General features: G+C 36.8%; 2 protein-coding genes across 2 annotated transcripts; one reads left to right on the plus strand and one right to left on the minus strand.

Moving 5' to 3' along the window:
* The first annotated feature begins 4,646 nt into the window (after positions 1–4,646).
* Positions 4,647–10,521, plus strand: sept8b (septin 8b). Its single transcript, XM_042738147.1, has 10 exons — positions 4,647–4,789; positions 6,582–6,696; positions 6,781–6,976; positions 7,066–7,252; positions 7,337–7,498; positions 7,629–7,725; positions 7,909–8,077; positions 8,204–8,336; positions 9,163–9,341; positions 9,803–10,521. The coding sequence occupies exons 1-10, from the start codon at positions 4,760–4,762 to the stop codon at positions 9,804–9,806; spliced, it is 1,272 nt and encodes a 423-aa protein (XP_042594081.1). The 5' UTR covers positions 4,647–4,759; the 3' UTR covers positions 9,807–10,521.
* Positions 10,522–10,993: 472 nt separating this feature from the next.
* LOC109065561 (zinc finger DHHC-type palmitoyltransferase 5) lies at positions 10,994–24,037 on the minus strand. Its single transcript, XM_042738146.1, is given in 14 exon segments — positions 10,994–12,929; positions 14,186–14,368; positions 14,522–15,270; positions 17,186–17,292; positions 18,343–18,451; positions 18,924–19,038; positions 19,131–19,222; positions 19,363–19,465; positions 19,565–19,598; positions 19,601–19,736; positions 19,843–20,000; positions 20,860–20,981; positions 21,064–22,317; positions 23,737–24,037. Coding segments are annotated over 13 exon segments (2,157 nt in total). The 5' UTR covers positions 21,201–22,317; positions 23,737–24,037; the 3' UTR covers positions 10,994–12,817.
* Between the last annotated feature and the right edge of the window lie 106 nt (positions 24,038–24,143).

Here is a 24,143-nt window from a genome sequence, read left to right on the forward strand (position 1 = left end):
CAATGCAAACTTCTGTTTTTCTATTTTATGAAAGGCCATTTACTTCAGTCCACCCTAAAAACAGTCTTTTTCATGTGCCATATTTTTGTTACGTTTAAGGTAACACACAGCAGTCTACTAGATTAGAATAACTAGAACAATCTAACAGTATATAGGTTAATGACTAATGGAAGGTAATGTGTCATTTTCTGTATCTTTCAAAGAAAAGACACAATCCAATAGTATTTTTTTTTTTTTAAGATTTGTCCTTTTATGAAGTGCTACACTGCCTTTTCTTGTTTGCCATCTACACTACATGGCCAAAGTACATGGACAGTTGCTTTGAATTGCACAGGTTTGGCTATTTCAGTAATTAATGCAACTGCATAAAGACAATTGTATATTAGTAATCTACGCTACTCCAGTCCATCAATTCATTCTTGTGAAGTAAAAAGCTGCATGTTTTTAACTTTAATCCGTTGCTTCAGGCAGGACAACTTTTTCACTTGAGAAATCAATATTATGGATAAAGACTTAAAAAGGTGGATTTGTCTATTACAAACACAGAGCTTTCCGCTTCACAAGACGTAAATGGATGTACTGGAGTAATTTGGAATACTTGTGCATTATTGTGATGTTTTTATCAGCTCTCATTCTGACGGCACCCATTCACTGCAGAGGATCCTTTGGTGAGCAAGTGATAATGCTAAATTATCTGTTCCGATGAAGGAAAAAACTACATCTTGAATGGCCTGAGGGTGAGCAAATTTTCATTTTTGGGTGAACTATTCCTTTAATGGATCTGCATACAGTGATATTCTAGAGTATGTTCAACTTTATGCTCAAAGTCCATAAAGAACTGACTTGCCACCTTTCTTGAAACAAGATGATTGGCCTACACAAAGCCTCATCCTTTTGGATGAACTGTAACATGTTCCAAAAGCCAAAGCCGTCCTAGAAAAGTTTGGAGCAAATGGATCAAATCAAATAATGCTTTAAGTTTAAAGTGACATATGGGTATGTGTTTGCATGTCCATGTATTTTTGGCTATGTTATGTATTATTAGATTTACCGATGTTAATCTTTGTGAACTTTCTGTTAAATTGACTATAAGTCTCCATGTGGTGATGTATTTAAATATGTTTAATGTTTAATATGTAACCTACTAAGAGAGCACAACAGCTCTCGGTTAGCTGTGTGTTTGAGTGCTCTGATCTTTGTTGTTGATGTGCCACATTTGTTCAGTTCATGAATGTAGTGTTGGCAGTAATGAAATCAAACTGAGAGCATGTACATTTCCGTGGATAGACTGCTGGTTCTGTTGGTAGCCACTCTTTGTCTTTGTTTTAATTGTGACAAAAGCACAACAGTCCTTGTTTTCAGTATTATGCTTCATGTATTTCTGTGAAAAGATGATGGGTAGGGGACAATTCTAGGTGTTTATAATGTGTTTAATGTGTGCCAGATCAGGGACGCCAGCGTCACTAACATTCGCAGGGCCTGGGACAATTTTTTGTTGTCCTTCTCAATGAAGGCCCTAGGTGCTCAGATCTTTTATCATTCCTGTTCCATTTGAGATCTGTGATACTTAAAGGATCTTATATAATTGATCTGAATTCATAACTGATGTGTCAAACAAATGCTGGTTTGTTCAGGAGAATCGAGGATCTTTAGACAGGAATTTACAGCACATCTGTTATTTGTAATCATTATAAGGTAGCTGACTTTATTAATATAGTAAGTGGAATACAGTGTTTTCCTGGACAAGAAAACATTCCCTTGTACACTGAACACAGCATAGTACTGTTTGTTTCCTGATCCCATATTATGTAATCGATCAATATAGCTCAAGGCATCTGTGTACGTGGAACAAAACGGGAATACTCTGAGGTGGACTCAATGGTCTGCTCTTCAAGTGAAAAATAAGTCACTCTGATTCATATAATAATTTGTTTACTGTGAATGAGATGGGTGTACGCTTTTCAAGATGAATATTTAAAAAAAAAAATATTTTACAGTGAATGGGGATAGTGTACTGTTGAAATTACACAGTACTATGTGGATTATCAAAATGAAATAAAGAGTATTGAGCAATGGATTGATTTTGTGGCCTGTCCTTATAGCTATATTTGTTTGGTGTATCACACTAGAGGGTTTAAAATCAAATTATAAAATAAATATACTAGTTGGCTTCGAACTTTAGTTCATTGTTAATGTGATGAACTTCTTTTAATTTGAGTGAAACCGACACCCCCCTCTCTTCTTATTCGCAAACATTTCTGGAAGAAAAAAGGTAGTCAGAAAAGCTGAAAGTCTGAAGGTTCTGCTATATCATTATCTTTAAAAATTCATAAACTTTTTAAATATGGCCCAAGTGTCTTCTGTTGCTAATTATAGGTAAGGTGTATAAACAAAAAAGGGGAAAGAGATACACAAAATACACATAATTCAAACCCACCCCTCTGTACTGTAGACACAACACAAAAACAACATTACACAAATAATCAATCTAAAGATGATAATTGTTTCAACCATTTCGAAGCCTCTGTGTTTAACACACACACACACACACACGCGCGATAATATATATCATATATATCATAAAATATCTAGAATTAAAATGAAACAATCAAGATTAAATTGAAGTGCAGACTTTAAGTTTTAATTCAAGGGCTTGAACAAAAACATAAAAAGCTTAGGAATTACAACCATTTTTATACACAGTCCCCCCATTTTCAGTGGCTCAAATGTTATTGGACAAATAAAAATAATCATAAATAAAATGTTCATATTTAAATATTTTGTTGAGAATCCTTTGCAGGCAATGACTGCCTTAAGTCTGGAAACTCAGGACATCGATCACCAGAGACTGGGTTTTCTCCTTTGTGATGCTTTGCCAGGCCTTTACTGCAGCTGCAGTTGTTGAATGTTTGTAATCTTTCTGCCTTTAGTTTTGGCTTCAGCGAGTGAAATGCATGCTCAATCAGGGTTGAGTTTGTGAGATCTTTTGTATGGAGACATCCTTTGACCGCATAATGTGGGTTCACATTAAAAAGTTTCCAAATACAAACCTTCTACCAGCTTATTTGATGTAGAAATAACGAAGGAATAGCCCACATCTGTCCCATGAAATGGCTTTCGAGTCAACTGTCCAATGACTTATGGTCCCTTGAATATAATCCCTTGATATAACTAAAACTTGAATATGTTTTGGTCAACAGCTAAAACAATAAATATATAATAAATAATAAATATAAGATAACTGATAATAAATTAATTTATTTTCATTAGTTAGTAACCCTTACCAAAAAGTAGTATACTTCAAGTTTGTTTTATTTAGTATACTTAAGTAAAGTTCAAGTATATTTTTAAGTATACTTTATGTAGCAAGTATACAAATATCAGTGTTCTATTAGTATACTTGTAAGAGTACTGTTTCAATACACCTTGGGACTAAATTGGCCCATTTTCTAGTATATAAAAGTGTACTTTTTAAGTTTACTTTAAGTATAAACAGTATCAAACTTTGAGTACACAACTAGTTTACCTCTATGTTTGTAGTTTGCACTGCAATTATACTAAAAGTGAACTGTATACTGTATACCGGTATACTGATAGTTAACTAATTAAATACTTTGTACACTTTGAAGTATAGTCTCAATAAACTACTAGTTTAGTAGTTTTATACTGCAAGTATACTCATAAGTTTTCTTTAAGTGAACTTTACATCATACTTAAAGTATACTATGTCCCTATTTAGGTTTTAATTTGTATATATTTTGTTATATGAATATCTAAACATACAAAAAATCCAAAGAAAGAGTATCTGCTTGTAAAAAAAAAACATTTTATTCTAGCTTCATGCATTCTTTTTTTAAACACTTTAATGTGGGTAAATTTCAGAAAAAATAAAGAAATAAAATTTTGAACAAAAAGCTGAAAAAAGGCATGATAATCAAAACATAGATGGAGTCGATCAACACCCCAAAGCTTGACTGTAATTATTACCTCTTCATCGGTCAACATTTTATTCCATAACGTTACAGTTGATGCTGTTTCATGTCAGATGATTGTGTTGTTTCTTTTTCTTCTTCACTTGTGTTTTTTTTTTTTTTTTGGAAATTCTGTACAGAAGATGTGTACAAGCGCCCTCTACCATATAACAATGAAAACACGGATTCTAGGAACGCAAGTATAGCTTAAATATATTTAGACTTTTTGTAAGTATAAGTCAAGTATACTTAAATGTCATTTTAAGCATGTTTCTGAGGAGTAAATAAAGCCCATTTCTGAGAAGTACATACAAAGTAAACTAAAAGCATACTTTCCTATTTTTAGTTTTAAAGAAGTATACTAATAGCACACTTGAATAAACTTATTTTTCGTAAGGGAAGTTAGTTAGTTAAATGAAGAAGCTGGTAGTTTAGATAACTATATCTGCTGAGAATCTTGTCCAGCACTGAGATGTAGGCTACTTGATTTGACACTACTTGAGAGAACACACTCGAACCAAATAAGTCTTTTCTGAATCAAGTGCGTTTGGAAGTGCAGTAGGAGGAGTGAACGGGGGGCAACCCGGCCAGCATTTTAATTCAGCCAGAGGGTGTTTCCATCAAGTTGCCATATAAGAATGGGGGGGGGAGAGAGAGCGAGAGAGAGAGAGAGAGAGAGAGAGAGAGAGAGAGAGAGAGAGAGAGAGAGAGAGAGAGAGAGAGAGAGCACGAACGTCAGCGCAATAAATGAAAGCATACTGTCAGTGCTTTCTATCGCATTAATCTGCATGGCTGCCACAGATGTAAACATATATCCTGTAAGTTTTTTTTGTTACCTCTTATATTTACTGCATATTATTATTCTAAATATGGCATGCATATTGCAATGTTTTGCAAGTTGCAATGTGTGCAGCTAGAGGTATGAAGACTGGATTAGTTGGTCAAAGATGATTCAAACTTTTGCATATTTCAGAATTAGCCTGTATTTATGTGCTAATATGCTTATATTAGTTTGTTGGTTGCAATGGAAAAAAGGTTTAGTGTGCATATGCTTGTAATTTATATTTATAGTTTAACTATGGGGTCTTTCTCTGGTTAAATCCACTGTCATACAAGCTGATTAGCTCTTGTAAGCAGATCAGCTTTGGTTCTTCTGGTTGCTGCTTCAGTCAACATGCATTCCAATTCTGTAACGTTTTTACATTTGTGCTAGAGTGTCATCCTAAAACTGTTCGTTTATGATTTTAAAATGCCTTTTACCTTGTTGCATTTGTAAACCCAGCACTTAAAGGATCTTTCCTAGGGCTAAAGTAGTGGAAGCCTTCAGTTAGTGAGAAACACAGGCTTCATAAAGAGTCCTTTGTGCCCCAGTGTGTGTGTGTTAAGAATACTGGGGCAGTGGAACAGATGAAGGCTGTGTGAAACACTTCCTTGTGTTTTGTACAGAGTGAGGAGTTTCTGAATACCTCAGCATGCTGCTTTTCTCTGTGATTGAGACTCAAACCCGGGTTCATGCATACCAATATGCTCAGTTACTTACAAACTGACATGGATCAGCTTCTCCACTTTGAAGATCAGTATCCCTCATATATTAATAGACACACTGGTGGACTTTTTGTGATAGAGCATTGAAAATATTTTGAAATGTTATTTTGAAATGTTATTACAATTTAAAAACAAATATTTTCATTTGAATATATTTTAAAATGTAATTCATTTCTGTGATGGCAAACATTATTTCAGCACTCTTAAAAATAAAGGTGCTTCACGATGCCATAGAAGAACCTTTTTTGTCTAAATGGTTCCATAAAGAACCTTTAACATCTGAAGATGTATATGTATAATTCAGATTATAAAAAGGTAAGAAAGAGATGGTTCTTTAAAGAACCTTTGACTAAATGGTTCTTTATGGAACCAAAAATGTTTTTTTTTTTTATGGCATTGCTGTGAAGAACCTTTTAAGCACCTTTATTTTTAAGAGTGAGTCTTCAGTTTCACATGATTCTTCAGAAATCATTCTAATATGCTGATTTGATATTTTTATCCATGTTAACAACTGCGTGATATTTTTTTGTGAAATCTGTGATACATTATATTTACAGGATTCTTTAATGGATAGAATGTTGAAAAGAACATAATCAGTTTAAAATAGAAATCTTATAACATTACAAATATCTTTTTTTCTGCCAACTTCTCTTAAAAAATATAATTCCAACTACAAAAATGTGAACAGTAGTAAATATATGATATATCATTAGATTTAATATTAAATGTATTTAATGAACTTAGGCAAACTTCAGTACATTTATATATTTACTGTTTAATTGATTTATAAATAATACAATGAATAATACTTTAAAAAGACAGAATTCTCACTTAAGCTTTTTTTTATTATCCTGAACAAAGGCTTATTGCCGAACCGGCAGCAACAATTAAACAGTGAGAGTACGGTTATATTCTGTCATGTGTTTTTGCAAACAAGTATAAATGTTTTTGATCCAAAATTAAATCCACTATATTGTCATTTTTTGCAGCAATTCTTCATGATACTCTCAAAATGTCCCGGTATGTCATGTCAAACTTTTTTTTCCCGCTGTTGTAATTTCTCAGAGTGAGGAGATGAGGACTCTCTCTCTCAGCGGTCATGTGGGTTTTGACAGTCTTCCTGATCAGCTGGTCAGCAAATCAGTGTGCCAAGGATTCAGCTTCAACATTCTCTGCGTAGGTGAGGAGAAAGTGCTTTTAAGCTTCTGCAGACCTGGTATGTAAATAATCCAATCGATACAAAAGACTATGCCTTCTTTTACAGGTGAAACTGGCATAGGCAAATCTACATTAATGAACACACTATTTAACACAACGTTCGAGAATGAAGAGGCCAGCCACTTCCAGAATGGTGTGCATTTGCGCCCCAGAACATACAGCCTGCAGGAAAGCAATGTGGATTTACAGCTAACCATTGTAGACACTGTGGGATTTGGTGACCAGGTTAATAAAGAAGAAAGGTAATACTTGAGACTTAAGTTAAATATATGATAATGAGTAACCCACTGACACTGATAATGAACTACCAAAATGTCTTGTTTCTCTGCAGTTATAAACCTATTGTGGACTACATTGATGCTCAGTTTGAAAACTTCCTTGAAGAAGAACTTAAAATTAAACGTTCCCTTTATAACTATCACGATTCACGCATCCACATCTGCCTCTATTTTATTGCTCCCACCGGTCACTCACTGAAATCTCTGGACTTAGTTACCATGAAGAAGCTGGACAGCAAGGTACAGTGTTCTCAATGTGTATGTTATATATATTCTACCTCATTATAGAATTAATGTATATCCATATTTTTCCTTCCCAAACAGGTCAACATTATTCCCATCATAGCGAAGGCAGACACTATATCCAAGAGTGAGCTTCAAAAATTTAAGATCAAGATCATGAGTGAACTGGTCAGCAACGGTGTTCAGATCTACCAGTTCCCAACAGATGATGAAGCTGTGGCTGAAATAAACTCTTCTATGAATGTAAGAGAAGCTTGAGTAAAAATAGATGTCTTAATATCAGATATGATGTTTTGATATTGATCCGAACAGACACACACTATATGCTCTTATATTGGCATCTTTAATGTTGAGCCAGTGACTTGTGTTGCAGGCACATCTCCCTTTTGCTGTGATTGGAAGCAGTGAAGAGGTTCAAATTGGGAACAAAATGGTGCGGGCCAGACAGTACCCATGGGGAGTGGTGCAGGGTAGGTATTGCTGCTAATAGTACATACAGTACACAGAAGAAAATTTTAAGAATTTTGAAGAACCAAATAGTTGTTGGTCCCTATTGACTTCCATAGTATGGAAAGAAATACTATGGAAGTCAATGGAGACCATCAAATGTTTGATTACCAGAATTCTTCAAAATTTCTGGGATTTGTCCTCAGTGGAGAACGAGAGTCACTGTGACTTTGTAAAGCTGAGAGAGATGCTAATTCGTGTCAACATGTTGGACCTGAGGGAACAGACCCACGCCAGACACTATGAGCTGTACCGCCGCTGCAAACTGGAGGAGATGGGCTTCAAAGACACCGACCCTGACAGCGAACCCTTCAGGTACTGCGACTTCTTCTCGAAAAAGAGCATGTAATAAAAGAGGCAGTCAGTTTATTTTAAATTGCATAGTCGTCAGACTCACAGTCATGGCAACAAGTGAACGGAAACGTCTGTCCTCACATACAGTCTGCAGGAGACATATGTGGCCAAGAGGAGAGAATTCATTGGTGAGTTACAACTCAAGGAGGAACAGATGAGACAGATGTTTGTCAACAAAGTGAAGGAGACAGAAGCTGAACTAAAAGAGAAGGAGAGAGAGGTAAGAACCACTATTTTTTTTTTTTAATGGAAATACATTTTCAAGGCATAATTTTAAGACAGTATATTATTTGTGCTAGCCTTAATCTAATATAAATGGTCATGTAAAACTACATTATATCTGCCTTTAGTACAGACATGGCTTTAGAGTAAAATAAACATTAAAAAGTAATACTTGTCAATATTCATTAAATAATACTTGTCACCTTTTATTAACAATATATTTAAAAACTTGTGAATTTTATTAAAAAAATAAATATTTAAATACTTGTCACTTTTTAGTAAAATGTAAAATAAAAACACTAACATACAAAACATACTTTTTAATAACAAAAAAATAAACAAAAAAATTAATAGTTTAATATTAGTATAGTATTTTTACTTTAACAAAATCTATTTAAATAATGTTTTTTTATTAACTTGAAATTCTTTCTATTAAATAATAAAATATTTAATTAAAAATAAATAATTAAATACTTGTCACTTTTTATTAAAAAATTAAATATTTAAATACTCATCCCATTTTAGTAAATAATAAAATCGAAACAAAATGATTAAAAACATGTCACCTTTTATTTAAATAAGCTAAAAATATCTAAAAAAAAATACAATAAACCCTTCTTGATCAAAGTAAATACAGTGGCAAGTATTTCAGCACTTGTGTTAATAATAATGTAATTAAAATGTAAAAATATTAAAATAATTAAAAAATAATTATTTCAGCACTATAAACTAGAGATTTAAAAATAATAAACAAAAAAAAAAGGAGGAGAAGAGGAACCAATAAAATAAAATAAAATACTGAGTATCTTTTTTTGTATTCCCAGCTGCACGAGAGATTTGAGATGCTGAAACGTTCACATCAGGAGGAGAAGAGGAACCTGGAGGAGAAGCGTAGAGATTTAGAGGAGGAAATGAACACCTTCAACAGGAGGAAAGTAGCTGCTGAAACCCTACAGTCTCTTCAAGGCTCCTCCGCCCTCAAAAAAGACAAAGAGAAGAAAACGTAAGCCTTCTCCCTCCTCCCTTTTTTCCCATTTCAACCTCTGAGACTGCAATCTGTTCCCATCTCTGGTAGTCACCGTCTGTGAATGAGACTGATCTGTGTCTGCATTCACAAGCGTCTGAGGTCTTTTTGTTTGCCTGAGTTGGCTGACCGTGTTTGCTTCTTCTGGGCTCTGATGCCAGTGCAGAGGATGCTGGGATAGAAGCGCTTCAGTGCTGTAATATTAGAGCACGCTAGACAGGATCTTGGCATGTTTAAGGAGAAAGAGATAGATGATGACACTAGTTGCCTGGTACTGCCAGCTGCTGGATCAGCATGCATTTACGCCCCCTGATTAAGTGTGTTTGCCATTTGTTGCACTCTCTTTGAATAAAATGAGTGTTTGATTGCTTGAAATATGTGTAAGCGCTCTTGGTTGGTAACATTGTTTTTATAATCTAGCTGATTTGATTTCTTTTCAGTTAATTGGCGACCCAAGGAAGCATCAGCATCAGTAACTGCTCAGTAATTTTACAGTGACACCAGCTTGTCATGCTTTCAGGTGATGGTTAAATGAAAAACAAGCACAATTCAGACTGTGATGATCCACTGATGTGTTCTTGATTCTTCTGGATTTACATTTTTATTAAAGAGATAGCGGTTCACTCAAAAAATTACATTCTGTCATAAACTATTCACCGTTGTGTTGTTCCAAACTCATATGACTTTCTTTCTTTTGTTGAACATAATATATTTTGAGAAGATATTTTTGACTATAAAATGGAACTTACTGATAGGCAAAATATATATTTTTTTTGTGTTATGCAGAAGAAACAGGTTGGAATTGCATGCGGGTGAATAACTGATGACAGAAATTTCATTTTTGCATGAACTGTCTTTTTAAGTAATATTGTATTGGTTTAAATTTAAAACCAGTTAACTTTGTCATTGTCTTACATTAATATGGAACTGGACTATGATAACTGGACTTTTAACATATAATTTAGACTTTTGTACATGAATATATTTTCCTGTACCAGATTGAAATGACTGTACAAAATGAATGGTTTTATATTAACCAGAATAATCATGATATTTTTTACATGTTAAATATCTCTGCTGATGTTATGGCTTACCTCTGCTACACAAATGCAAATGTACATTTTTCAGTTTAAAATAAAAAAAATGCTTTTACAGTTTATTTTGTTCTTTGTATCACTCACTTGCTCTCTTCTAGAGATAAATATGGAAATAAATATATGTGAGAATAAATAATGTTTTTCCCCACAATCAATTTAATTAAGAGTAAATATTTGAGAGAATCAGAAAAAAATCATTCTTTTTGAAACCAGTGCCTTGCTGCCTCCTTCATAGTGTGTTTTTTGCTTTTATTTTCCTTTAGTTTATTTCTTGAGGCATCTGTCTGCATACTGCTCAACCTCAGAAAGGTACAGAACTAGAAGATTTGTATCAGCCTTAGTGGCTTTTGCCAAAGGATTACCACGTGTACTTAACCAAATCCCAAAAGTACTTAAACCACAAGTTGCTGATGTCGTTTGCAGTTGGTGCTTGACAAAAGTGTAACAGGTGCCTGTACTGAATGTTTCATTTACACTGATTATCAGACAAATCAGGAAAAAATAGTACTGAAATAAAGAATGAGGAAACTCAGCTCGTGTTCATTCTGTTGTTTATTGTTCTGTTGAAAATGTGTTGCTCATGTGACTCAGAGTCAGCGGCATTAAAGGAATACAGAAGGGTTAAACGAGTCTGCATTCTTAACCAAAACCCAACACAACAACCCTCTATCTGTCATATCTAGAAGCCAATTATGCAGACTGAAACACCCTTGATAACAGTTAAAAGGCATCGTAAGGCCATGGTGGAAATGACAAAAGATAAAAAAAGCGGTTTATCTTACACTGACCGGTCCTCAGATCTCAAAAAGCAGACAAAAGACATGAACGACCTCTGATCTGAACCAAACGCATAGTTGGAATGTGCTCTTGTACAAAAGTCAGGTAAGTTCAAATCAAATTTCACACTCATTCTCTCACACTGACTAATACAATCAAACTATGAGGAGACAATCACTGTCCTCTGGCTATTTATTTTAACCAATGTCCAGAAGTTAAAACAACATGAACAATTTTTTAAAATCAATGTCCCCATCTATATGATGGTGCATCCAGCACTGGCCTCCTCCGGCTAAATAAATAAACTCTCTTGTGATTGGCTGACCATTTTTCAAGAGTGTATGGCTCTTGATTGGTGGACACGCCGACACAAAGTTACAATTTGCATACGATATATTCAGTACTTAAATGTAAATAATCTTTCGCTTAATATTTTGTGCTCTAGTAACTTGCGTGTCTTTAGATACATTCACTTCTACTTGTTGAGTGTGCTATCCGTCAAACAGACCGAGTTTCTTTGGCTGACAATTTCATCTGGCTGATGCAGCCATATAAATCTGACAAACACCATCCAACCTAAAACAAACAATCATACATCATATATGCCTGCATCTTAATATTATCTTCTTTATCAAACTTAATACTTATAATATACATCTGTACCTGTATAAAACAATAATGGAGAAAAAAAGAAAAGAAATAGTTCACCCAAAAATGAATGTGATCAGCAGCACACATGAACACGTTTTCAAACTTGCCACAACAACTGTTGCATTTTGCAACTGTCAGCTGTCATATGTCTTTACAACATTTTAATTTCTTATTTTAAACCATTTTAAGTCAAGTTTCCCTATAGTGGTTGATAACCACTGCTTTAGAAGACTTTCAAAGTTGTATTGACCAGTTTTATGGCCTTTTTTGTCTTTGTTGGAGCTGGAAAGTATGTGGACACTATTGTCTGTAAAAGAGCAGCGTGAACATTCATTAAAATATCTTCTTTTGTGTTGTTACAGAAGAAAGTCTGTAATATGGGTTTGGAAATCGATGACAAAAACGATACATTTTTGGTGAACTGTCTCTTTGGGGGTTTGAAACAGAGCACTATGGAATATGCAAGACTGAACAATGATTTACGTAGTCAATGTTTCAAATGCTTATTGGCTGACTGCTGAGAGGCTTGTGGTTTCTGTTGCTGTCATTCTGAATGAGGCATCAGTGTGTCTCACATGGTCCCGCCTACTAAGGCTGAATGTCCATTGATCATTGGACAGTCTTGCGTATAAATCGGTAGGTAACACATACAAGTACCAAACGATTCTTTAAATAACTAAGAAAGTCTGTGGGATTTGTGTACCATATTGATATTCAGAAAACAAAACTCTGTAAGATTCGTCTTCACTGGTCCATGTTCTCATAGTACGTCCTTCACAGTGACTGATGAAGTTTGACTGGGAAACACTAACAATTTCTCCTTGTAGTCTTGTATGCTTTTTTGCATGTTTGGTTGAGCAGCTTTACATCCATCCGGCTGAAGCTCAGAAGGCAAAAACTGCCGAGTGAATCCTGATTCTCTTTTGTCAGTCATACTGAAATCCCATAGGTTGTTCCTCCAACACCAGTCACTTTCTTCACCCCTCCTGCAGGTTTGTGTGAGTGGGTGTCATGATTGGCCACATTTTGTTTAATAGTCGAGCTGAATGTTTGGTGGGGGGGAACAAAAGATAGAAATAGGTTAACCTAAATATGATGCATGTGAAAAAGGTGGATCGTTGAACGTGTTGTAGGGATTATACAGTATGTATTAAATGTAACAGATACAACCCAAGCAAGACATGCGCAAACTAGGTTTGAAGTCAACATGAATCAACAATCACAAGCCACTTTATTTATTAAACGATTTTATCTGCAAATGTTTGAAAACTCAGCCAACCTTTTTTATTATTATTATTATCAATGTATATATATATATATTTTTTACAAAAATCAAGTTCTAAAGGCTAGTTCTGTTTCACTTGCTCTCAATGCACTAGAAAACTGTTCAATGGTATAAAATGGTAATTTTTAGCAATGTATATTATATTTTTTCAGTAGTTATAAACATTTTTTCAAAGACCAAATATATTTAATAAAAAAGTGAAACAATCTGAAAATTATATAGCTATAAACAAACACACTGACCAGAAAATGATGGCATACAGTAAGCTGGTTGGATAACCTTATCTCGGTGAGAAATCAGCAAAATTCACAGCTATGTACAATAACTAGGTTTACACTGTATTCTATGACATAAAACAACCCCTTGTTATTTTTTAAGCTTTTACTTGTCTTGAAAGAGTTGGTTTGAGAGGTTTTTGTGGACATTAAATGTCTTTACACTTAATAGGTCAATCTACTCACTTGTTTGATTTACTAACAGACTTGTTGTGTTTATAATCATGAATCTTGCAAACTATTCTAACTTTGAGGAATTTATTTTTGAAACAGTTGTCTAATGTTGAGGTAATGTAAACGTTTAGCTACATTTACAGTGACTTTTTACTTCAGGTGACTCTTTTAAAACTACAAAATTATTTTTGTCCCTTTTTCCCCCAAGGGAACCAAGAGTGAGGCCAACTTACAGGTTGGTCTACCATCACTGCAGCACTCTCTATTACTCAAGAAAATACCACATTATGATTTTAGCTATAACAGTAGCCTAAAACAATGGTTAAATAGCTATTAGTCTATTGGTTAACATAATAAATAATCCACCCTGCCATGGTGATGTCAGCCAAAAAATGGTTTCAGGTTTTCTGTTTGTTTTTTTAAACAGAAAAAACTTTGTCTTAACTTCCTAACTTTTTTTCATGTGCACTAATGTTAATCTAGGACTGCTATGAAAATAATGTATATATCAGTTTCATGTTGACTTTTAAGACATCAAAATTACATAAGCAAAATGAGACGAACCTTAGCACAGAGACAGAGTCATCCTTATGGCCACAAGGCAGGAGGAGGGGAGGGCAGAAGAGAGCGGATGAACGTAAAGAAAGAGAACAGAGAAGGAAAAAACAGAGAAAGATGGAGGGTGTGTACGGAAATTCAAGGGACAGCAGAGTGGCCATGGGTTGCAGGAAGAAAGAGACAGTGTTACTGAACAAAGAGAAGAAGAGAGACCAAACCAAATGAATACAAACACGAACACTGGACCTCAATGTTCTACTTGACCATCACACACACACAGGCGTGCAGGTTTTTCTGAGGGGGGAAAGAGAGAGACGGCTAAAATCTGCAGGCATTACTCACTTCGGCATCGAAGTCCCACCCCCTGACCTAGAGGGGCGGTGCTGTAATTCGACACCACCTCCATAGGACAGTGATTTGCCCAGAGGTGTATGGCCGGGGGCGGGGCCAGGAGGAGGGGAGCCCAATGAGCGAGCGCGAGGAGAAAGGGGCGGAGCCCGAGAAGGGGGTGAGCTTGTTGGGCGCAGGAAAGCTCTGTTAGGGGAGGGTCTTAGGGGGGCAGGGCAGGCCTGGAGAGAGCCCTCCCTCTGCTGAGCCGACAGGAAAGGGGACGTATACCCCAAAATAGGCGGGGCCCCCGGTGCTGTGCTCAGAGAGTGCGGAGGGTGCGGTCTGGGTGGGGACAGCTCGTGAGCAGCAGACTCGAACTCCGGGCTTTCTGAGGGCGTCAGCAGACTTTCGTACGACAAGCTGCCATTGCGTGTCTGATTGGCTAAACTCTTGTAGCTAGTGGAGGTCGTACCCTCAGAGATGAGAGGCCCGAGGGCATTGTGGGCTGTATGGGCGGAGCGAAGGCTTGAGGAGCAAGAGGCTGCTGCTGATTGGAGTAGGGTGTCGGTAAAAGAAGGGTAGGATCGCCCACCAAACGCAGAGGCCCCACCCAGGCCCCCCGAGCCTGCTCTACCTCCCTCCCCTCCCCCACGGCACCCTGCACCCCCTCGGCTTGACAAACTGGGGTCTGAGCGGTAGCTGGGCTGCCCAGTGGTGACGGGGACAGAGGGAGACTCGGTCATACTGTTCCCTCGACTCATCTGAGAGGAAAAAGAAAGAAAGAAACGGTACTCCAAACGTTCCCAGGAGCTGAGGCATCACCAAAGACATGAAAGATGGCACAAACTGAAAGTTTGAGTAAACCACACCGTTTAAAGGGACGTACGGAGTTCTTAAGGGAACATGGTGATGGACAAAATATGAGATTGGAGGACAAACTATATTTCAATGCTTCTGCATTCACTTCCAAAACTTTTGTGTTTGCTTGCAAAAATGATCATGGAAAGACTATCAAAACTATCACTGCGTTCCTAATAGGAAAAATCCACAACAAGAACAATCATGGCTGCCATATTGAAGAGTAGTTCCAATCCAAAGAGCTCAAAACTGGGCACTTACAAGGGCCCTGCTGAACAGAGGATTTCGAAGGGTACAACTGATGGAACCTTTGCTCCCATCACTCTTTGCACAGGTCTAATTGTGTGACTATGGCACCTCCTAAATTGGCTCTGCAAGATGATACAGGAGTGCATGCCAAGAAACAGATTTTTGGTCCCCTTCCTCCTTTTGAAGCTGTAGGAGGGAACTCTGGAGGGTAAACCCTTTAATCCTTCAATACCATGACTGAGGTGAGACCCTTGAGCAAGGCACCGAACCCATAACTGCTCCCCGGGCGCCGCAACACTGGCTGCCCACTGCTCCGGGTGTGTGTTCACAGTGTGTGTGTGCGCACTTGGCTGGGTTAAATGCAGAGCACAAATTCGAGGTATGGGACACCATACTTGGCCACACGTCCTTTCCTTTCCTTTCCTTTCCTTTCCTTTCCTTTCCTTTCCTTTCCTTTCCTTTCCTTTGCATTCCTTTCCTATCCTATCCTATCCTATCCTATCCCTTTCCTGATGATGAAGTGAGTAGGGCATATGGATTGAGCCTTTCAGAAAGGAACACAGCCTATATTTATATGCAAGCAAATGCAAAGTGTTTCTGGGGATGCAAAAGATTTGCATGCGAACACAAAACACTGAAACAGTATTTTTCTAATATTTTATCACATTTAAACAAAATATCTGATATTGTTTGTAAAAAAATCTATATCAATTATAATTTTTATTCTTTTTATTCTTAGCTCACAAGTTTTGTGAGTGAACAAGTTTCTTCGGGGAACAAAACATTTGTGAGCAAATGCAAAGGTTCTTGGTCGAATGCAAAAGCACTAAAATGTCATTTTTTCCACTTATTTTAAGTTTTTCTGACATTTAAACAAAAATATTTTATACAGTTTCTAAAAAAACTTTTTTTTACCAGACAAACCTCCAAAAACTGGAAAGTTTTGTGAACGATTGAAGTTTGGGCAAGTGCAAAAGCATTGCAAGTGAGCACTGCAAATTCAAAAGTTTTGTGAATGAACACAAAAGCTTTGAAACATTTTTTTCCTCATATTTTCTCCCATCTCATATTTTTTCCATCACCATGTCCCCTTAGGGGCTCTGTAGGAACGTATGAATGCACATAAATTATGCTTAAAACATCAAGGAGAATTTGACATTAAATTTATGCCATTTTTACAGAATGGATGAAGGAAAGAAAAGGCTTCAAGTTATGTTTCAGAACGAGAGGAAAACAGCAACAGGAGAGAGTCCAGCTTGAATCAAACGCAACAACTGCAAAGTCAAAATGATGAAACACAAGAGCAAGGTGCAAAACTCACCATAACAACGGATAACTCACATCTAAACTTACTCGCTCACTGACTGCCAGTGATTTCAGATATTCAAGAAAAATAATAAAAGAAAGGATTCAATGCATTAACAAAAAGAAAAAAGGAAAAAATGCAATGCAAACCTCAAAGTGCAGTAGATCACAGTTGTATAAAAAAAAATTAAGTAAAAAAAATATGTTTTAAAAGTTTCAGTACCTGAACTTGCCTGTTTTTGTGTGTACTGCACTTAGACTTACCTTGCTGGAATGTGTTGAGGCCGTGTGGTTTTTTCCTGGACTGCTGTAGGCCGGCCTGTATTTATACAATGAAGGTGTGGCTGGAGCCTCGGTCAGCAAGCTGCACTCTGATTGGAAGAAAAGATGCAAAAAAAAAAAGTTATAAAAGTTAAATATTTATTTGAATATTTATAATATGGCTAATGTAGATTTAAAATTTCTTTAAAAATTATAAAATAAATACAATTAAAGCATAGAACATTGGAAACAAAATACACAATTAACCAGAGATGCAAACAAAGTGGGAAAAAAGGTGAGAACATTGCGCGGATCGGGACATGCTCTACACAGGATTTTTTTTTGAAGATATTTACTTTGCATGCTCATTTGAAGTTACTTCAAGGTATTTTTAAAATGTTTTTTTATTACCTTACATGTCCAAAACTGTAATTTTTTGCACACACACACACAACAAATTTCAACATCTTTTAGCAACATTTTACAAAAATCAAGATTGAATATATTTTGTCAAAATCCCATGTTATAAAAGATGAAGTGCTCTGCAGGCTATTTAAGACAATGTTGGCTGGTTAGACGGCAATGCTGACCTAAAATGCAAAATGTTTGCCCTCTCTCTTTACCGTTCCCACATCTCAGACCTCAAATACATAAAATATTACCCTTTCTAGACATAGTTTTTGAGGTAAAGAGTAAAGAAAATACTAGTACTTAATACTTTAACCAACTAGCAGTTACCAAGGGAGGATCAGTCTTACTTTTCCAATACAAATAAGACTAATCTACCTTTTCATAATTGAATTTGAAGTTATGACCAGTCTTTAAAAAAAAAAATTAAGATGACTAACTTTTAAAGACTAGTCTAAACAGTTTATGCAACCTTCCCCAGTTCTTTATTTACCCTTGTCAATAAAACAATTTCTCATTGGCTCCAAGCAAATCTCATGGGTAACCTATTTTGATCTCAAAAAAGTGATTTGTCACTAAAAGGTGAGGAGTTTGCATCTATGATTAACATAAAACACTGGTTTATCCTGAAAAACAAGTTCTAATTCCATTTAAGATGATCTTGGCATTTATATACTTCATAACAGCCCAAAAATGCTGTAGTGATGCTGTAAATGATCTGACAGTTATAAAATGTCTGTGTATGCACTAACCTTCATTTTGTGTGTGAGGCAGCCCAGGGTATCTGTGCTCTGGTTTAGGTGGTGGAGGGGGATCAGCATCAGTGGACTGACTCTCCATTATCTCCAAACTACTTTTAGACTGAAGTACACACACACACATACACACAGAGCAACTCTTAACAAAAATAGCCTACTCATCTAAAGGGATTTTACAAAGCCACTCTTATCTGAGATCATTTCACGTGTATGTCAACAAATTTCAAATTCGATATCCAAATTCTAAGTTTCTCAAAACCATTGTAAACCTAATTAGACCAACAAACTACAATCTTAAAAGCAGCATACAACAATATCACAAAACACACCACAAAAAAATAGTAAAAAAAAAAAAGCATGCCACCTCTAAAACATGGTAAAAAAAAAAAAGCATGCAAGCATTAACATAACATGCTTTCATTTATATTATTGTTTATCTATTATATTTTCAAATCTATTTACACAGCACAACAGCAAAAAAAATAGCATAACAAACCTAATCCTTCTGGAAAGCTCTGCCACTGCCTAACATGACCGTTAGCATAAAAAAACAGTGCATGATAATGTGTTTGTACCTGTTGGATGCCATTATCCAGAACTTTAGCTTCTAGTTGGGCTTCAGATAGAGGTGGCCGCAGAAATGGTGGCTGGACTTGAACAGAATGAGGCTTTCGCAAGCGACCAAGATACCTGTACAAAAACGTGCTTATGAAATTAGAACTTTAATTCCAACACAATCTGCAAAACACATCTTTATTTGTTAGGAAGTAAGATTTGTGAACCTGGGAGCCTGTGATCCACACAGCACATAAGCAATGTTTTTTAAGCATCCGTGTGTGAAGGGGTTAACGCCACCCCTGAACTTCCCAGTCACCTGAGGGTGAAGAGAGGAAATTTGAGAACACACCCTTAGAAATCAGGCAGAAAAATTAACGTATTAATTAATGTATCATTCTGTTTGACCAAACACATACAATGCAGACAAGGGACACACCCGAACACACACACACACACCTGTTCATTGGTTGTTCTCCCTCTGGCAACAAGGAAAATGTGAAACCCAGTGAGTCCCACAACCGGGACGAAAAACAGACCAGATACACACATCACCGCCATACTGAGTAGTGCATTAAGGATACCAAAGAACAATGAAGAGGTTGATGTGTATTCATGAGATTACATGCATATATGAGTGCGTTATGTACGTAAAGGATACGTGACTACAGAGTCGACCTGGTCCAGTTGTTTGTGTGATGGAGGATGTACAGCAGGCTGAAGCCAAACACATCCATAATGTGAGTAGTGAGCGAGAGCAGGAACAGAAAGAAGTAACGATAATTCCTCCTGCCAATGCAGTTGTTCACCCATGGGCAGTGATGGTCAAACTCCTAAACACAAACACACATGCATACATGCGTGACAAAAGAGGTCAAGGCTTAAATCGAAACACTTGAGAGTTTGTTTAGTGTGAACCTATGATGAATGTGCATGTACCTCCACACAGTTGTCACACACGGAGCAGTGTGAACAGCGCGGTGGTCTGTAAAAGCGACATGTGGAGCACCACTTCATCCGCACCTGAATGCCCCTCACCTCCACCGTCTTATAAAGAGGAGCCCGGAAATCATCCTCTTTGTCCTCATCTTCTTCAGCTGCAAAACATACAATCTCATGAAAACGGCTGTTTTCAGTGTTCACATTCTACACCACAAAAATTTAAGAAAAGTATATTTTGCATTTAAGTCTAATTTGAGGACCACTGAGGTTTCTTTTATATTATACTCACGTGAAAGTAATATGTTTATTTTAATTAATATTTTTATGCATGCATAAAAATGTAATCGTAAAATTTGCTACCGATCAAACGTTTGGGGTCATTAAAAAATGTTTTCAAAAGAAGTCTCTTACGCTCATCAAGGATGCAATCATTTGATCGAAAATACTGTAAAAAACTATTTAAAATATTTTTTTTCTCTTTATGTAATATATTTATTTGATGGCAAAGCTGAATTCTTCAATGTCACATGATTCTTCAGAAATCAATACGCTGATATTTTTCTGGAAGCCATGATACATTTCTTCATGATAAGATTCTTAATAAATAAGAACAGCATTTATATGAAATAGAAATCTTTAGTAACATTATAAATGTCTTTTCTGTCACTTCTGATCAGTTTTAATCTGTCCTGTCTCTCAAAAAAAAGATTTTCCTGACTCTAAATTTTGAACAGTAGTGTACATTTGTTAGTATCCATCACATTTGTTTTAACTGATAATAAGAAAACACTTTTTGGGTATGGTCATAACCACTGCTATTAGTATATTAATATAATATAGATACTTATATAGATCTATCAGGAGAAACATACTTAATTATCATTAAAATAACTTCAAATCTTTAAGATTGTGTATAAGGATATCTCAGATATTCCTCTTCACCCACCTTCACAAAACTAAGTAGGATTTACTCATGTTTTCCCAATTTAAATTGCATAAAATATAAGTGTGTACCTCTAGGAAAGATGCCGGGGTCCATAAATGTGGCCATACAGAAATTGGCCAGTGTGAAGAGGAAGATCACAACATTATAGAGCGGAATGGAGGAGGAGAACCGCTCTGACAGCCACGGACATCTGCACAGAGATGCCTCACATCAGACTTACAGCAATGCTGATATATTCGACTTCTATTGTAATGTATTTAGGTTCTACTCACGTGAAACAGAGAAACAGCGTTGTGGTCCCCACAAGTAAGGCGGTTGCTGCGGACACAGGCACATAGCGACTGGGGCGGAATGGGCGGGATGGGGAGGGGTATCCCAGAGCCCCGTCCACACTGAGACCCACAGGCATTTGGAGGCGTCAAAAAAAAACTGGGGAACAGGGGGAGGCGTCAGAGAGCGAAGGAAAGTCGCCTCCCACCTGAGTGAGGATGGTGTGTAGCCATGGCCATAACAATAAATTTAGTGAAACAGATTATGTTCTTATAAATCAAGGTGCACGTCTTTCCAAAAAAACAAATGTTAACGTACAATAGTGCAGATGTCTTTTTGTATACGTCTGTGCTGATACATAAAAAATAGACTAAATTCATATACACATAATATGAGATACTATGACTTTACTGTAATACAAAAATAGCTCTAGTCTCATTAAAAATAAGTTCATATGGCTTGAATGTAACAAGATTTGGTCAATAAAAGGAAAAATCAAGTGACAGCAAAGCTCTTTTACTGCAAATCTCCGGTAAGCCCCATGTTACACCAAAAAGAGCTCAAAGGAAGCAGCAACTTGAGTCCAGGCATTCATTCAGTACTCTCTCAGAGACCAATCTCTCAAAGCATCACAGCAGATGAGTGCATGTGAGCATGACGTCAGACTACAGGAAGGAAAAACCTGTTTTGATGGGAGGTATACAGTGAAACAAAAAGTATGAGGAAACAAAGAAGAAACTAAAAGACAAAAAAAAATGACTCTCTTTCTACAGTCTCAGTGGAGTCCGGATTCCCTCCGGAACAGTCAGTCTAAGAAAAGACCGTAATTACGAGTACAAAATATGAAACAGAGCTCTTGATGTCTTGTGCCCTAAATGAGAGCTCATTCTTCACTCTGAGGTGATCTACGCTCACACTTTGATGAGACAAACTGGCCGAAAAGTGAGCAGAAAAACACGGTTTGCAAAGTCACATGAATCTTGCAAGTGCAGATATCCACATGATAAGTTGTGTTTCAGACGTCCATGTGCGAAAAATGCATGCCCACACCAGAGTATGTGTCCACCATCGCAACTGCACGCGATCCGTTTGTGTCCAGGGTTGAAAACTTCTGGTTGTGGTAACTCATGAGCGTGCAAAACCATTTTAACCCTGCATGGCGTCCTATGAGGCCCTTCTTCCTCACAAGGATGAGACTGATGAGTCTAAAATGCCGCCCTCCTCCTTTCTGATTCCTTAACAGGCCTCAGAGGTATCTATAAGAAGAGAAGATAATTAAGCACGTAGATATGAACTCATGACCTGATCTTACACATTCTTCAAGTTCTCCATACTGGTTCCAAGCAGCCCATATCATACGAATGATCACATGAACTAGTTGAAACATAAAGCAATGAATTGTGAAACCTACATCTGTGTACACACTCATCGTGTTGAAACGCGATCACGCATTTGCTGCCCTGTGTCACAACTTCTGACTCACCAGGAAAGGGTGTGCCTCTTTTTTCCTGTGTTCTCCACCAGGTTTTGTGTATACAATTCAACCCCATCCCCCCTTTACAATCCCATTTTCTCCTTGGGTTTGCTGTCACACTGACCACGCAGTGACCTTGAGTCTCGCATACACAAGCCTTATTACACCACTCGTAATCTCCTTTTCTTGTAGCTACTCCTGCTCTCTTCATTCACAGTACCAACCTGAAAACTAGTTCACTTCACATGGGAATTATATACAGATTTGATCAACTCATAAACATGTTAAATCATATCTGAACATCAACTTTTAATCAATAATGAACTGGATGATGGATGTCAGATGATATCGGGTTGGACCACATAATCAATAACAAGCTGTAACAAAATTATGTTAGTATGTCACTGACCCACAATTGTCATTTTAATGTAATAATCTTACAAAAGTGACTTTATTGTTTTTTGTTGTTGGTTATTTTTTTTTTTTTTCAACAGAAAAAAGCTTGCTATGATGTTTATAAGTCAGGTCCAGTTGACTAAGTTATATAAGTTAGATGAATGCAGTGCATTTTGAGTAAGAATAAATCTACATTTAAAAGCCTTGTGAGCTGCCTTGTCTACATAGACAGCATTTCAGGGCATCATTTGTGGATTGCACGCACCTTACTAAAACTATAATGCCCAAAGATTCTGTCTAGGTAGGCAACTCATCAGGTGACAGTAATTCACTACAGCAAAAACACAAACCAAACGGGTTAATTGAATATCAAAACATAAACTATTTCAGAACCATTACGGTTGTGTCCGATTTTGGTTAGCTTATCATCTCAGCTAATAATATCGTCCTCCAAAACACTACCTTGCGAAATAAAACAAGACGCTTTGGATTAAAAAACACAAGAATGCAGCACACTGATTAAACAGTAGCACAATTAACTTATAAAACACACCAAAATACGATCATTTAACTTTTCGTTTCGTGATTTCCGTTCCGTTTAACTAGGCCGCACAGTGAATCCTCGGACTCTAATTGTTAGAGCGTCCGCTGAAGGAAGCTCAAATGCGGCCATATCGATCCGATGTCGAAACAGAGCAAAAGCAAACATAGACCTGCCTAAAGGCATTTACACAAACAACACATCTATCATGAATGTCATCCACTTGTACATACTCACTCAGTATCGGATATCCCGAATGTTTACCTGCTTTAATTGGCTGGCGTTTATTCACACATCCTGCGATTTGGAAACTCGGTTTCTGTTCTGCATCCCGGCCCGAGGCAGCGGTATTATCTGATGGGAGAGGAGCTTCAGCTCTCTCTAACCTCTCTCTCCCTTAATCTCAGTGTCTTACTACGGCCTGGGAACCGGCTTTTGATCTGTGTACGCCCGGGGCTGAAAACTCCCCAAGTCGTTTATCCTATGCACGATAAGCCAAAAATGAACCCATAACAAGGCATCATCATCATCATCATCGGCTGCAGCATCGTTTAAGGACACCGGTATAGGACATGCAGGAAAAGATCCGGAATATATTCTTGTCTACACAATATATAGCATGCCAAAAGAATTAATTGCTCAATTTGTTTGCTCAAAGGAAGTAATTTCAC

This window comes from Cyprinus carpio, chromosome B14 (genome assembly GCF_018340385.1).
Source record: "Cyprinus carpio isolate SPL01 chromosome B14, ASM1834038v1, whole genome shotgun sequence".
Lineage (NCBI taxonomy): Eukaryota > Metazoa > Chordata > Actinopteri > Cypriniformes > Cyprinidae > Cyprinus > Cyprinus carpio.

Coding starts and splice junctions, on each gene's coding strand:
- sept8b (XM_042738147.1), top strand. CDS start 4,760: ATGGCTGCCACAGATGTAAACATATATCCT. Junction 6,697..6,780: donor CTTCAACATTCTCTGCGTAG/GTGAGGAGAAAG, acceptor CTTCTTTTACAG/GTGAAACTGGCATAGGCAAA. Junction 6,977..7,065: donor CAGGTTAATAAAGAAGAAAG/GTAATACTTGAG, acceptor GTTTCTCTGCAG/TTATAAACCTATTGTGGACT.